This window comes from Achroia grisella, unplaced genomic scaffold, assembly GCF_030625045.1.
Source record: "Achroia grisella isolate CSIRO2021 unplaced genomic scaffold, CSIRO_AGI_Agris_v1 utg474, whole genome shotgun sequence".
In the NCBI taxonomy this organism is placed as follows: domain Eukaryota; kingdom Metazoa; phylum Arthropoda; class Insecta; order Lepidoptera; family Pyralidae; genus Achroia; species Achroia grisella.
In genome coordinates, this window is record NW_026712878.1 from 3,448,685 (window position 1) to 3,466,184 (window position 17,500).

Sequence of the window (17,500 nt, forward strand, 5' to 3'; positions counted from 1 at the left end):
TGTTTTTAAAAATGTAATCTGTATTCTCACGCACACTACTGTAGACTTTCTGTCCATGTCGGTTTTCGCGGTAGAGCGTCAGTGAACTTATTTTCATTTATAATTCCTTGAATAATTTAATTTAATATTCGATTGGTATTTTACTTTTTAAGTTAAAGGTGATCACATTTCTAGATGTATTTGTTTTGAAGTTTAGGAAGTTGTTTCTTTGGTATTTGTGTCAAAATTAAGTGATGGCGGGCGTGTAATTCATACTATCCCCTGTCTCGATATATAACTAAGGACTTTGTACGAACTATATTTCAACGTTAATAAATCTAGTTAATGTTTTGGTACCTGCGTAATTGATGCTTCATGGAAATAGTGCTAAATTGTATAGTTGAGTGATAGTTACTGTGAAAAAAAGAAAATTAAGTTTTCGATTTTAACTCTGTCTCTTGGCTACCAAGGGAACAAATTATCTGCAATTTTCTTGAATGCATTCAACGATCACGAGGTCAGGACACGACGCAATGTGAGGGTGAGTCGATGTGTAGCATGTTCATTCATAAATTATAAGTATCACAACTGATTATTATGGAATATTTGATACAATTATATAAATAACCTATTTCACTCGTAGTAATGAACTTCATTTTGATTCTTTTGTTTCAGTTGTAGGTCGTAACCTTTTTTAAAGGATTGCTACATAATTGTGGCACTCTGACGCGCAATAATGCATTTTGTTATGCTGATAGTTGTGAGATCAGAGTAAATTATTCGAAATTTACGATTTTTTTAGACTCCCTTAATTAATTACGTGAGACCCCTACATGACGTTTTAAATGCGTCGATATTAATAAAAATGGATGAATCCGAGGATAACATGAGTATTGATAGCTTAAGAACAGAGAGCAGTCCGCTGACAATCAAAACAAAACCAAAGAAGAGGTCACTTGTTGAACGAGAACTTGAAACAAATCTGACAGCACGAGTCACATCACCGATCACCAATAGTGATGGAACTACGAGTAGATATGGCCGTGCTCGTCGACTTAAAGCGGACTCGGAAGTCAGTGACACTGAGGTCGTTGTGAGATCAGTGAAGACCCCAGTATTAGATAAGACCCCGACAAAGATTCAATCACCAGTTTATAAGATGCATGCATCAAATTCACCAATCAAACTAGAACCCTCTAAAAGTGCTCCAAAAAGGATATCCATTGAGACTAACCTTGACAATCAAATAGAGAATATATATCATGAGAACATCTTGTTAAGTAGATTTGGTTCAGAGGAGAAGAAGAGTGTTTCTCCAATTAATAAAGCACCAAAAGTGTATGTACGTAAAGATTTAATTCAGAAAAGAGATGATGATGATGATGATGATGCAATCACTTTAATAAAGAACATATTTTCACCAGTAAAAAGTACATCTAAGTCTAATAGTCATTTGAGGAACATTCTAGAGAGATCCTCTGAAAAATATGGTTTGAATAGCACTGCAAAATCACAAGGATATGCATCTGTTGTTAAAACTCTTGATTTTGATAACAAAAAGAAAAGGAAAGAAGCTAGGGATGTTAAGACTGTTTTATCCAAAAGTGAGGTCTTTGATTTGGAGGCCAGGTGCGAGTATCAGGTTGGAGACTTGGCTTGGGCCAGAATGGGAACATATCCCTTCTGGCCATGTATTATTACAAGAGACCCATTTAGTGGCATGTTTGTTAAGAAGAAGTGTAAGTATACATTTTTATATACCAATAATTTTTAATACTTATTAAATTCTATATTTAAAAATTGGTATTCATAAATTGAATGTAATTAAATGTAATCTACCTTTTACTAGAGGTAAGTTAAGGAAAAAAGTGAAATAACAATAGAATAGAATAGAAAATCATTTATTCAAATAAACTTAATTTATCATGTAATAACAATATTTTACAAAGTTCAATGAGTCAGTTTATAGTCTGGAATACAGATTGCATGATATAAATTAAAAGAAAAATAACTTATTATACTGTAATAACTTATTAAAGGCCTTTATACAATTCCTTTAAAACAAACTTTCATATATAAATTAAAAAAAAAATTATGTAAATAAATTGCTTTTTTCAATTATTGTAATCCTATGAGGCACATCAAGGGATTTGTACCCAATATACATCATTTGTGTGTTTAAATAGCCATATTTATCTTCTGGCCAAAGTAACTACAATATCATCAACACATCACAAGTACCCTTGATGAGCTATGCTGAAAACAAGTTAAAAACAACTTAGCTACTTGGCTCCATGGGCACAACACCTCCATACAAATGTAAAAAAAAAAGTCATTATCATGTAATATAATAGTAACTTTGTCACATGATGATTGTCTAGATTAAATGGGGTCTACAAATAGACAAAAATATTTTAAATCTTTGTAATGAATTAAAAAATCTAAAAGTGAGTTTGTCTAATAAGTTAGGATTAAAACTATATATATAATATATTGTTAGATAAAATTCAAAAGTGATATATCACTTCAGAGCTTCGGAGTTTAATACATTGATAGGATGGAAACATAATATTTATTTATTAGTGTTACAACAATAGTTGACATACATTAAAGAAAGAAAATAAAGAAAAATTTATTTATTTGACCTATTACAATACAATGTTCAAAATGTATATCTATGAGTATGGATGGATGTTTGTTACTCTTTCATGCAAATACTACTGAACGGATTTTGATGAAAGTTTACAGTATATAGTTTATACATCAGAATAACATAGGATGTAAATTTCATGCGGGTGACACAGCAGGCGCAGCTAGTCTTTAATATATGAAATGTAATTGTAAAAAATGGTATTTTGAATGTTTGTATCGCTGTATATAGTTATAGATGTCTTTGTTGAATGATCAAATTTGTCTCCTTTCAGTATTTGGACGAATAGAAAGGGATGTGATGCATGTAACTTTCTTTGGAGACAATGGACGCCGCAGCTGGATTGTGGACAGTATGTTGAGAAAATTCCTTGGACAACTTGAGTTTGAGGCCACGAGAGAACAGTTCAGCCCTTCTGTAAGTATAACAATTATGCATTTTACACTTAAATCATAAACTATAAAAATAGTATAATAAAAACACAGGACATTTAACAGTGTTATCTAGTCCCTCAGTAAGTAGAACTTGCGTTATGGGTACTAGACAACTGATACAAAAACTTTTAAATGCATACATAATGTACATAGAAAATATACAGACTGATACAAACAATCATACTCATGAAAACAAATGTTTGCACCATGCAAGGAATTGCAACTGTGACTCAGGTGTAAAGTGGTTGCAGCACTTTAATCGCAGTTAAACCACTAGAACAGAGACCCAGTCAAAAAAATATTGTGCTTTATCCTTATTGCATCAAGATAATTTGCAAAATGCTGGTTCACTTGTTAATAACTTATATATTTATGTAAGATGTTTGAGTTTACTTTGAAATCTACATAAAAACAAAGAATAATCTAATATATTAATTTATAAAATTAACACTAATTTCGATATTGAATATGTTATCTTTCAATGCATTTTTTATACTAATCTATTTATTTTGTATTTATAGGCAAAGAAAAGAGATCCGAGGTTTTATTCAGCGTTTTTTATATCTGAGAAGAAACTACCTCAATGGAATAAATCCGTTGAGGAGGCCGAAATATTGTTACGCGAACCAAAAAGATTAAGGATAGATTTACTTAATGACATGTTAGTGAAAGAGAGAGCAGCAAAATGTACCTCAAAACATAATAGAAGTGGAAAAATAACTAGAACAGATAGTGATGTATCATTAAGTGAGAGTTTATATGACACTTTATTTTCTGAAGATGATGGAAAGACTGAAGATTCTGATAGATCTCGGAATAAATCCAGAAATAAGTCACTTGATGTATCCGAAGTTGTTACAGCTTGTCTTGATAATATGGCCGCCAAAACTGGTATTACAAAAATACAAAGACAATCACATATGGATAGATGGTTACAAAAAGCAAAATCTAAAACACCAGAAAAATCTCAAGCGAAAGTCCATGTTACACAAAAAGAATCTAAAAGTGCAATTCTCAGTTCTTTACGTAATAATTCTATTGCTAATAAAAAAAAGAAACCTGTACTGAAACCAATAATAATACAAAAACCTTACAAATTAAGAAAATCTAATAATCAAGCTCAGAATTTATTATCACATGAAAATGAACAGGATTCTAGTACCGAATTCAATACTTCATCTGGACTAGAACATAAAGAAAATGGTAAAAATTTTGAACATAAAATTAATGATTCTATTGAACATAGTGTTATTGCTGAAGTTGAAAGTTCCAGTGACATAGCGCAAGACAATGACAAAAATGATAATGAAAGCAATGCTCTTAAATCAATACAATGTAACATAAATACAAATTTGAAAAATGAAGATATGGAAAATTATGATACTAGCAGCAACACAGAAAATGTATTTGAAGATATAAAATTTTCTGTAGATAATATTGAAGTTAATAAATATAACCTAAATGATAGTGAAACAAATAGCTCCTTACAAGAAAATAGTCAAGACAATATTTCTAACGTACAAAATGACAGTGAAGTCAGTAATATTCAGCTAAAAAACGAAGAAGTATTACAAGAAGACAGAATTATTGATTACTTAGAAACTGAAGAAAATGAAAATTCATATGGTATAAAGACTTCTAATAGAGATGACAATCAATTACATATAACAGACATAGAAAATAGTTATGAAGACAGTCAAGAAAATATTTCAAATCCAAAAGACAGTGAAACAAATCCTAATCAATCTAATGATAAAATGAATGAATTAATGACAAAAGGACTAAAAGAAAGTTTAAATAATATATCATTCTCTGAAATACAATCTAATAGTATCACTGAAGATGGTGTCAATGAAGAGTCTATGAATGCAATAGAGACTGAAAGTACTGATGAGATAAATTTGAATGTAAAACCAATTGATAACTCTAAAGAAATTGATAATGAAAATCTAAATATACTTATACATGAAAAACTTGATACCAAACTGAATACTGTAACTTCAATTGATCTGTGTCTTCCACACTTAATGCAAAATGGTGATATAAATTGTAAAAGTTTAAATGCTGAAGACAAAAGCAGTAAATATTTGGATGATGCTGAGTTGGAATCTCGTAATGGTGATGTTTTAGATATATTTGAACAAGTAATTAGTGATAACCAAGAAGTTCCTGAGTTTAGCGATAATTGTAAAAAAAATGTTTCCATGAAAGAGCCTGTAAAAGAATTAGACATTACAAACATAAATGAAAAAGATATGTCAAATCAGAATAGTAATTATTTGTATAATATTCAGCTGGAATCTCATAACATTGATGCTGATGTGTCTAAAAAGGTATCTTGTGATAATGAAACTTGTACTGACAGTACAGAAAGTGGTACAAAACATGTGATCATTAATGGTATAGATAAAGAAATAGATTTTAATGTAGTCAAAAACCATATAAAAAGTCAGAACATTAAATGTTTGTTTGGCAATGAGTTGGAATCTCATAACATTGAATCATCAGAAGCGTTCGAAAAACAATCTTGTAACGACCAAAATGTGCTTGATGGTGGTATGAATAATAGGAATAAATTTGATGTGACGGAACAAAAACAAGCATTAAAAGATAATGTTACAAATATCACTAACACAATGGAAATAAATGACTCGAGCTTTGAATTTACTGAGAGATATGAAACAGTAAATCTGAAGACCGACATTAATGAACGGGATTTAAATTCTGACATGGAAATATCTATATATGAAAACAAGGTACAAACAAATTTAAAAATTCATGTTTCTAATAATTTACAAAATGAGTGTTGTCCTTTTAATAGTAGTATTGAAATTGTTCGTAGTTTCAGACCTACTAATAAAGATTTTGAAGCAGAAGACGTAAAATTAAAAGGAAGCAAGCATCTTACCTCTGAAGATTATAAAGATATTCATGATATTGAAAAACAAGGTGATAATATGGGTAATGTGTCTAGTGTAAATGATTTTAACGAGAGTGTAAATAAAAACAATAATGTAACAAAAGTTGAAAATGATTTAATTAAAAATTTAATGTGTTTAAACCAATTGTGTTCTAGTAATATTCAACTAGATACTATAGAAAACCATAATTTAAACAATGACCTGGAATGTGTTGTCCAGGTAAATAATGATGAAGTGTTTAATAACGACTCATCTCTAGAAATAACTGACTCTGATTCCGTTAAAATGAATGGCTTTCACCATTCTACATTTCAAGATTACTTAGATGCTGAAACATCGTCATTGAATTCAGAAGATAGTGAGCCTTTGTCTATTACAAGACTTAAACTTAAAAATCTTAAAGATACTAATAAACTATTGAATCCAGATTTCGTGCAGTATTTAGATATGAAACTGGATGATTTGATAGAAGAACATCCTAACCAGACACGAGATGAAATTGTGGAATATTTGTATAAAACCTGGGAGTATGAACAAAATACAAAATCGGATTTTAGAAAGAACGATGAAATTAAACAATTGAGTATGATAAAAGGCTTAACAAACCAGGATGCTGTTCGAAAAAAACATGACCAAAATTTTAAGTTAGAAGCTGGTAAAAATGAAGATATTAAGCAGTCGTATATGTCAGATGAGTTAACACACTACAATGGCAATAGGAAAAAAAGTGTAAAAGATAACGTGAGAAACGAAAAGGTCGTTAAAAACAAAACTCTGATAAAAGAACAAGCTAAAAATAAGCATAGGCTTTCTTTAAAACGTTGGTTAATACCGCAGACTTCTGAAATGCCAGAAGTTAAAAAGGATAAAGATATAACGGAAATAAAAAACAAAGTTAATGAAAATACGGGCCTAGATTTCATAAAGGTACCAGTAGAGAATATGAGTCAACAACACTTCGAATCATTTACGATTCAGCATTTAAATACAGAATCATCTCCCCACATAGCTGAAGCAATGAAATTAGATAATACAGAAATTAAATTAGAATTAGAAAATCAACCAAAGGATGATAATGAAATTGAAGCTATTGCACTATGTTCCTTACAGAAAAAATTATCTGAAAATCTAGTCAAACAAATTAATTCAGCCCAATTTCTTAATGACAAACATAACGATGAAAAATATAATGTTAAAGTTGAATTTGATTCTGAGAATATATCAATACATTCTGAAGAGTCTGATGCTTCAGTGTCCAAACGGAAACGCCTGAAACCCGGAGAAAAATCTGTATGCAATTTAGATGATCCGGAGTTTGTAAAATACTTAGAACTCAGACAAGATACTTTGATTGACGAAAATCCTCAGTTAACACAGGCGGAAATAAAATCATATTTATATAAAACTTGGCTATATGAGGAAAGTGTAAAGTCTGAAATTAAAAAGAATGATGAAATCACACAATCCAATTTGGTGAAAGGATTACAACAGGACGCCCCAGTGAAGAAAATAAGAAAAAAAGTTAAAGCAGAAAAAGAACTTCTAGTTGACAATATTGTGATGAAAGATAAACCTAAACGTAAGACATCTCAACCTTATTATAATGAAGAGATTTCAGATATTGAAGATGACTTGGAAATGTTTGAAATAGGAAATAATACCATAAACGAAATAAGTAACCTTGATAAATTACAAGTTGGTAGAAAAACAAATGAAGTTATAGAATTATATGAAGAAGAAATCGATGAAGTAGAATTATATTTTGAAGATTTGACTAGACCTAAACCAAATATATTCAAAGGATTGATCAGAGAAAAAGTCTGTAATATTTGTGAAAAAACTGATAATCTCATTAAATGTAAAGGATGTAGCAACATGTTTCATTTCGACTGTGATAAGAAAGAGAGTGAGAAAGTTATTGAAGTATCTATACCATCAAGAGGTCGTAAGAAGAAGAAAAAGATTGGGCGCAAGTCTAAAAATCTTGAAGATTCAGGTAGTCACAGCGACGAGAGATCTCAAGATATATCTGATGAGCATATGTCCATTGATGATATTGTAGAACCTGTACCCCGTGTAGTAGACGCCGATAGTTTCGAAGCACAATTGGCTGATAAAATGAAAGAACTGCTCGATTCTTATAACCTAGAATATGAGTCGTACTCAAGTGACGACGGTATTAATTGGGACAATTGCATTGCTGGTAAATGTGAGATTGTTGATGTAAAATTGAAACCAAAGAAGGAAAGTAATGATTATTCAGATTTTAAGTGCAAAAACTGTCAGAAGTATGATATCCCAGTGTGTTTTGTATGTAAACAGGCCACATCTAAGTCTGGATTGGTGTATAGACAGAAATGCCAGGTCGCTCATTGTTGTAAATATTATCATATAGAGTGTTTGGACCACTGGCCTCAAACTCAGTTCAGTTCAGGGGAAATTTCGCGGAACAAGAAAAAGAATGAACATGTAGAAGCTTTGACGTGTCCACGTCATGTATGCCACACGTGTGTATCAGATGATCCTAGGGGTTGCAAGACGAGATTCAGTGGGGACAAACTGGCCAGGTGTGTTAGGTGCCCAGCCACATATCATACGTTTACGAAGTGTTTGCCAGCGGGAAGCCAAATATTAACGGGCTCTCTTATAATTTGTCCACGGCATTATGAGCATAGGTAAGTTTTTATTTTTTTTTATCTAGATAGTGTAAGCTATAATTATTAGTTTTCATAATTATTTACTGAGGTACGTTTTGTAACAATCTTGTGCGTTGTCTATTTTAGCCTGTCCTTAGTACTAAAGTTTTTGTCTCCATTCCCTGTAATTTTAACTGCCATATATCATCTTCGATTCGAAACAGCGATAAATACAAAAATTTGTGATTATGGATGGATGTTTGTTACTCATTTTGTTGTAACTATACAGTGATATAGCTTATACATCAGAATAACACAATATAAATATATAATATAACTTTGATGCGGGTGAAACCGCGCGCATATCTAGTACATGTAATATTTAAACATTGAAACTGATAAACAAAAATAATAACATAAAAATTATTCCAGTTTCATGCCAGTTCTTATCAACTGAAGTAACTACTCGAACTGTACGTAGGGTTAGCGATAAAATATGACTTGCAAGAGGCCTATGTGAATAAATTGTTTTGAATTTTGATCGTTGTTTTTACAGTGCAAATTGCAATGCCAAAAAAGTTTGCAACCTATATATTATATTTCAGACCCGGTAAGGTCCCATGCCACGTGAACACCGGGTGGTGTTTCATCTGCGCGTTGGGCGGTACTCTCATATGCTGTGAATACTGCCCTACCTCGTTCCACGCTGAGTGCCTTAACATTAAACCACCTGAAGGTATGTGTATTTAATATTATTTAAAACCTCTGTTATGTTTAAAAAAATAGGAATTCAGTTGAGTTTTTTGCCAGTTCTTCTCAATTATATCAGTATACTGAACTGGACGGTAGGGTAAAATATTAATACAAAAAAATTTCGTTCATCAGCGACTACAATGCCCTACATGAATGATTTTTGATTTGATGTACGGCGTAGCAATCTGCAATCCATGCTGATGGGCGCGGATTCGTTCCCTGAACATTTGTATCTATAATATATGTCATCACAATTCACGCAGCGCCATCTAGCCCCAAGCTGAGCAGAGCTTGTGTTATACCCATAACACAAGATCTGCTTAGCTATACATCTGATATAAATACAGTGGACCCCCGGTAGTCCGACAATCATTTTGCAGGGCAGTGTCGGACTATCGAATTTGTCGGATTATAGAGTACTGCCTAAGACCCCTTATAGTCCGAATTTTTTTACAAAAGAGTACCTTGTAATCCGACAAATTATAGATCCAATGATAATTCTTTATATTATATACATATACAGTGGACCCCCGGTTATCCGACAAACGTTTTGCAGGGCAGTGTCGGACCATCGTATTTGTCGGATTATAGAGTGCTGCCTAAGGGTCCCATGCTTATAGTCCGGAATTTTTTACAAAAGAGTATCTTGTAATCCGACAAATTACAGATCCAGTGATAAGATTCTATGTTATATATGTATGTATGTATATGCACTCTGTATATTGTCAAAGTAATATTCAATAACAAATAATAGACAATGTCGGATTTTTTTCCACTGTAAATAATTTTTTTCTGTAAATAATATACATAGAAAACACCCAGATTATACAAATAATCATACTCACGAATACAAATGTTTGTACCGTGGTAGGAATCGAATCCGTGACCATAGGAAGTAAAGCGGCGTGCTACACCATCAAACCATTGAGGCAATCGAAATTTTCTAACAAGCTTTTTGTTTTCAGGTGGCTATATGTGTGAAGATTGTGAGACGGGCCGTCTGCCGTTGTACGGCGAAATGGTGTGGGTGAAACTTGGACACTATAGGTATGTGAAATTCAAAGTAAAATATTAATGTTGTTCTATACTTTATATCTGAACCTTCACCTGAACCTTATCGTTGAGATTATATGGCACTGTGTGAATTGTCAAAAAAAAAAAGATAATGTTTCAGATAGAATAAAGAGAAAAAAGAGCACGAAAGTTTCTTACTCGTTCTTCTTGTGATGAGTCTCCGTTCTTAATGAGTGGAAGAATAAAAAATATGACTATTCAACAGTGCTTTTATTAAGTTTATTTGAATAAATATTATTTCTATTCTAATTAGGTGTAAATGAAAATGTTGACTGTGTACTGTAGCGCGGTGGTTATCACCTCACAACTGTAGCGTTATATATGATGTGATGAGGTGTCGCTTCAAAATTTATTGTTTACTAGCTTTTGCCCGCATCTTCGCTCGCGTTATTTTATCCCCTTAGGGGTGGAATTTATCAAAATCCTTTCTTAGGGGATGCCTACGTCATAGTAGGTTTATGCAAGCAAAGTCTCAGCCCGATCGGTTTAAAATTGACAAAGTTTCATACAAACTTTCATCCCCTATTTTATCCCCTTGGGGGTAGAATTAATCAAAATCCTTTCTTAGCGGATGCCTACGTCATAATATCTACCTGCATGCCAAATTTCAGCCCGATTCGTCCAGTGGTTTGGGCTGTACGTTGATAGATCACTATGTCAGTCACCTATATATATAAGCTGTAGAGTGTAGGTAGTGAGTATACCGGTGAAATAATTGTACTATTTATTGTACATTAGTAAGTTTATTTGGTACTGTGCACTACATGTGCTTATTAGTAACGCGTATATACGACACGGAGTCGTAATACGGAGTGAGTTTACATTTACACTAAACTAAAATAAAACTCAAATAAAACATTGTATCTGTAACAACAGATGGTGGCCAGGCATAATCCTGCATCCGTCCGAAATTCCGAGCAACATTATGGCGGTGAAGCACTCGCCCGGCGAGTTTGTTGTCCGATTTTTCGGACAGTACGATTATTATTGGGTCAACAGGGGCAGAGTGTTCCCCTTCCAAGAAGGTATGTTTATAACTAATCACTATAAGCTATCCCGCACTGTTAGGTTGATTAGTAGAAATCTCAATTACAGATAAGTCGTCCAGCTTTGCTCACTTTATATATAACTAGCTGCACTCGCGACTTCGTCCGCGTCCGCGACGATACTTCCATAGAACCTTTCATATTCCCTTTCAACCCCTTGTAACCCTTTTTTCACATTAAAAAGTAGCCTATGTCCTTTGTCAGGGTCTAGACTATCTGTGTACCAAATTTCATTTAAATCGGTTCAGTGGCTTAGGCGTGAAAGCGAGACAGACAGGCAGACAGAGTTACTGTCGCATTTATATATAATAATATTAGTAAGGATTAAGTTTACTACCGTATTTAAAATTGCAATAAAGAATATATTTTCCACGGATTGTTTTTACTTATAAAAGCTGCTTTTACACGTGCGAATGAACTTTCAGGCAGAAAAGAACGTGCATGTAAAATATATAGGTTTAAAGACAAAGTTGCTGTTCCTAAGTATCGTTTAGAAAAAGCAAGGGTTCTTTTATGGTAATGGGTATAAAATTTTACAAATTATATACCAAAGAAAATACTGTAATTACGTTTATATAAATTTAAAACATGCAATAAATCATATTGTTCACTAAACGATTACTTAAATGACAAACGTACATGACAGTAGTTGTACATGCACGGGATTTTCATTTAATGTTAGACAGACACATAAATTGTTTAAAAAAAATGAGTTTCTTGCCAGTTCTCAATTGGATCTATAGGTATACTGAACTGGACGGTAGAGAAAAAAATATTAATACAAAAAACTTGAAGTTCATAAGCGGCTAAAATGTCTACATGAATAAATGACGTTATTTTGATTCAATTGTACGTGCTTTAGCGCCTTTTTTTATAATCGTCATTGTAAAATGGCGGACATTGGACGAAATAAATAATTATAGAGTTTATTGATAATAATATAAAAAATATATAGGCTCTCCGCCGCCAAATAGCGCACACTCGCGTACATAGCGTATTAATATTATTTATAATAATTCGTCATATTCAGGTGATTCCGGCAAAGTGTCAAGTCAAAAGTCTAAAATTGATGCCGCCTTTACAACTGCAATGGAGCACGCGCAGAGGGCGTGTGGAGTTTTAAAAGGTAATGTTTTTTTAATTAATTGTTATATTAATCAACTAGTAGTAGTAGAGACGGTAAGAGAAAGAGGGGATGCAGATAATGAAATGGGAAGACGAACTGAAGTTAACTGGGCACGAAATAGAGAAGAGTTGCAAATGATAGAGACGGCGAATGTGCTCAAGAACTCCATAGGCTCATTCCTTAAGTACCGAAAAGAGGGCTTATTTTATATGGGAAAATAAGATTTTTTCAAAATATAACGTGCAATAGGCATATCGCATATGAATAAATAATTTTAACGTTATTATTCCTAAATTTGCAGCTGCTCAGCCGAACGAAGAGGAGTCATTAGATATAGCTTCCTCGCTCTTGCCGCCGCATTATGTGAAACTCAAGGTGAACAAGCCGTGTGGGTCGCTCTGTGGGAAAAGGATAGATATAGAAGAAAGTTCACTCACACAGTGCGACTGTAACCCTGACGAAGAGGACCCCTGTGGACCCTACTCGCAGTGCCTTAACAGGTATTACTTTTTAAAATGAGTTGTAGTTTAGACTTGTGTAAAAAATATATAATGAAAATAAATTGATATGGAATGTCTGCCGATTGTCGTAAAGACATATATTTATCTTTATTCATGTAGGTCTATCACACACCTTTATATGAAGTAGAATCTACCGTTAGTTCGGAATTTATTTGCGCTAAGAAGAACTGACAAGAAACTTGTTCTTTTCATACGATATAATGTACAAAAAGATAGTTTCGTTTTTAAATTAAATTGGGGAAAATGTAGTGACCAATATATTTTATTGAATTTTTATGGACTATTTACTCGTGTTTACTTGTAATAGGACGTTGCAATCACAATGTGATGAATAATTTCCTTCCTTCTAGAATGTTGCTAACAGAATGCGGTCCTATATGTCGAGCGGGCGACCGCTGCAATAACCGCGCGTTCGAGAAACGTCTCTACCCCAAATTAGTGCCCTACCGCACCCCGCAAAGGGGTTGGGGATTGAAAACTTTAGAAGAAATTCGAGCTGGTAAGATTATAATTATATAGTTAAGGGTTTGATTTCTTAATAGAGATTGATGACGCTAGTACCAAGTACCTTTCTTTTTTTTTGTGGAAAAATCTTCAAAAGACCTTTCGGTCTGGGGGGTTATGATGGGATCTGTGGGATTTTTACGCATTAAAAAACCACACTGTGTACCTATGAGCGCTATTGTTGCTAGTTAGAATCTCTAGCGGTGCCCTCAGACTAAAGATGTATCCGTGAAGGAAAGTTGGCCTTCAGCCGCTCCATAAGTCCTTCCGCGGTTTTTAAGTGCCATCTGCACTTGTCCCTAAACGTCCGGTGAAGCTGTACAGGCCTGCTGCGGCCAATAGCATTAGAATTGCTCAACATTGTATATATTTTGTTTGTGTGTTATGTTTGTTGAATTAATTTATATATCTTATATATAAAATTATCGTGTCACAGTTTTCGTTCCATTACTCCTCTGAAACTGCTTGACCGATTCTCATGAAATTTTTTGAGAGTATTGAGTAGGTCTGAGAATCGGCCAACATCTATTTTTCATCCCCCTAAATGTTAGGGGTAGTCCCACCCCAAATTTTTTTTTTTAGACAAAATTTTTAGTATCTATTTTTTTATGATATAACATACAAAAATACATACAATCCTAAATTTTAACCCTTCTATCATCAACCCCTATTTTTTTTATAGCGTTATTAATTTATATGCCAAAATAACGTTTGCCGGTACAGCTAGTAATTATTATAAGTATGTATGTATGTACTGGAGTATGGATATCTTTAGGGGAGGTTTTTTGTTCTGCAGTGGATGTCTTCCGGGCTGAAATGATAATGATGTATGTACTAATTGTTTACAGGACAGTTCGTGATAGAGTATGTAGGCGAGTTAATAGATGAAGATGAATTCAAACGACGGATGAACAGAAAACATGAAATACGTGATGAGAACTTCTATTTCTTGACGTTGGACAAAGAGAGGATGATCGACGCTGGACCCAAAGGGAACTTGGCCAGGTATGAATACCTTTTAAAGTATACAGGTTTAGTCCTAAAGGTAAAGCTGAAGCAACTTAGAGACGGTTTTGTGTTTGTAGTAGGTCGAGCGGTTTAGCACTCTGATTTACTTCCGATGGTCACGGGTACGATTCCTCGCACGGTACAAACATTTGTATTCATGAGCATGATTGTATCGATCTAAGTGTTTTCTATGTATATTATGTATGTGTTTACAAAACAAAATGTAAGTATTGATGTCAGTTGTCTAGAGCCCATAACACAAGCTTTGCTTAACTTGGGACTAAATGGTGTATCAAACAAAGATACTCTTGAAAACAAATGTTTGTACCGGCGAGGAATTGAGCCACGAACATCGAAAGTAAAGCGGCGTGCTAAACCACTATACCACCGCGGCCGTCATAAAATCATTACTAAAATATTGTTAAAAGAATCCATACCAAATATTTTTTTTACAAACAGGTTCATGAACCACTGTTGTGAGCCCAACTGTGAGACTCAGAAGTGGACGGTGCTCGGTGACGTCAGAGTTGGACTGTTCGCCATCGACGATATACCAGCGGTAATTATATCAGACTACTAGCTTTTACCCGCAACTTCGTCCGCGTATAATTAAAATAAATATAATTTCTAAAATAAAATTAGCAGTCGGTAATTTGCAGTGGCAGTTAGTTAATGTTATAAGGCGTAACTTAAGCTAAGTTACGCCTTATAACATTATCTATCTGCGAGTGAAAGACCCTTTAATATTGGGCCAGTTGTTTCACAAATTAGTAGGAACAAATAGACATACAAACTTTACGTGTTTATAATATTAGTATTGCTAGAGTATCTCTAAATCGTAAATTAGTGCTAGTTGGTAGTTTGTATTCATATGTTTCGACTTTAAATGTAACCTTACAACCATTATTTAAAAGAGCAACACAAAAGTTTCTTGCTCGTTCTTCTTGCGATGAGACAGCTTTCCGAATGAGCGGTAGATTAAAAATTGTTATGACTATTCAAAAATGCTTCAATGTAAGTTTATTTGAATAAAGGATTTTGTATTCTATTTTTTATTGTTGTAATTTATAGAATAGCGAAGTGACATTCAACTACAATCTGGAATGCGCGGGCATAGACAAGAAGCGCTGTTTGTGCGGCGCGAAGCGGTGTAGCGGTTACATTGGCGCGAAACCAAAGCAGGTTAGTGTTTTTTTTTTTATAAGTTACTGACTGACCCATGCAAATTCGCCATCGTTTTCCCCGTTTTGCAACATTTGTCATTGCTGTTCCTCTCCTATTTGTCATAGCGTGATGTGTCATTTACATCGTAGCTTTCTATTGGTATAAAAAAATTTAATCGGTTCAGTAAATCCCGAGATATCGTCGAGCCGTATAAATATCTGGCTCTGGCGTTTCGACTTGTAAATGTAAACTTACAAGGATTATTTAAAAGAGACAGTTTCTTGTCGTTCTTCTTGTGATGAGACAGCTTTCCGAACGAGTGGTAAATAAAAAACAAATTGTTATGACTATTCAAAAGTGCTTAAATTAAGTTTATTTGAATAAATGATTTTCTATTCTATTCTATTCTGAGACAGTGTTGCCAGAGGTATGGCAACACTGTTTCAGACAACAGCGTTTCATTTAAATCTCCCCATTTGGCGCGAATAAATTATTATCACTATTGATGGAAGTAGATGGATTGGGGAAGGGCAGTATATTATTATAAATACATTATTTCTAGACATATTATAACCCCATATTGATCAAACAACATACAATATACAGACAAATAATAATATTAAAAAAATGGGTGATTGAATTTCGTTGATGGATTTAATTTCCCTATCTAAAATTGTAAAAGAAATATGCAATCGTCTCGATTCCATTTTATTATAAGTAGTATACATTTTCTATCGTTGATTTGTTATATTTGAACAGTGTATTTATAATTTGTTTTTAGACTGAAACGCAACAGAAAAAGCCGAAAGTCGCAGCGAAACGCACCTACAAGAAGCGAAAACAGGAAGGCTCGCCGTCTACAAAAGCGAAACCCAAACCCAAACGGTCGGTAGGACGCCCCACCAAGCCCCGGGAACTAACAGAAATAGAGAAGGACCTGTTGATAATTAAAAGTGCAACAAACGGCCTGTCCAGTGACTCGGACTGCAGCAGATTGAGTAGCCTAGAAGGAGACAGAAGTCAGAAAGCGCAGAAGAGGAAAAGAGTCAGCTTCTCAACAGAAGACGTTATTCTCAACGGCAAAAATTCTCCGTGTGTCAAAAAAATGAAAATGGACGACTACAAAAGTAGTGAACTGGATTGAAGTTTGTGTTCTGATTTGGTTAGATTTTTTTTATTTCGACAGCTGGGTTACTCTTGAAAACAATTCCGATCGGTCGATATTAGAATTGTGTCGTTATGTCACTTTGAAATGCAATGAATTTTACAATATTGTTATTGGATTGAAATTGTTTTATATTCAAGAGCAGACCTGTTTGTCGATAGACTACATAGAATTGTTACTTGATTCGATTCCAGGCAATATTTTCTTAGTAGACGTGATAATTTCAATATCTAATAGGCAATGTGGAACGAGCAATAAAGACACTAAATAAACTTATTACCAATATTAATGTTGCCAGAATTCAATAGCTCTCTTAAATATTAATTTTTCTTGTAGTAGTTTTAATATATAATGACTACATATTAAAATATCATTAACTTTATGATAATTTTACCATAGATAATTACCATAATATTTAGTAGTAATATTATTGTTTGACCATTACCAAATGTATAAATAGAACCGTATAATTTTCTTCCAGTAGTTTTTTATATACTACGGTAATATATTCTATGGAAC

At 33.4% G+C, this 17,500-nt stretch overlaps 1 protein-coding gene across 1 annotated transcript; it reads left to right on the plus strand.

Annotated features, from left to right (window-relative positions):
* Window positions 1-829: 829 nt before the first annotated feature.
* LOC131845484 (uncharacterized) lies at window positions 830-17,146 on the plus strand. The gene is made up of 13 exons (XM_059194548.1): window positions 830-1,718; window positions 2,904-3,046; window positions 3,585-8,659; window positions 9,226-9,356; window positions 10,339-10,420; window positions 11,324-11,472; window positions 12,524-12,619; window positions 12,921-13,119; window positions 13,491-13,639; window positions 14,493-14,649; window positions 15,112-15,211; window positions 15,724-15,834; window positions 16,598-17,146. Exons 1-13 carry the CDS (start codon window positions 845-847, stop codon window positions 16,958-16,960), a joined length of 7,629 nt encoding a protein of 2,542 aa, XP_059050531.1. The 5' UTR covers window positions 830-844; the 3' UTR covers window positions 16,961-17,146.
* The last annotated feature ends 354 nt before the right edge of the window (window positions 17,147-17,500 follow it).

Excerpts from the sequence above, each read along its gene's own strand:
- LOC131845484 (XM_059194548.1), top strand. The coding sequence starts at position 845 with ATGGATGAATCCGAGGATAACATGAGTATTGATAGCTTAAGAACAGAG. Across the intron at positions 10,421-11,323 it reads GTGAAACTTGGACACTATAG|ATGGTGGCCAGGCATAATCC; the intron begins GTATGTGAAATT and ends CTGTAACAACAG. Across the intron at positions 13,120-13,490 it reads TACTCGCAGTGCCTTAACAG|AATGTTGCTAACAGAATGCG; the intron begins GTATTACTTTTT and ends CCTTCCTTCTAG.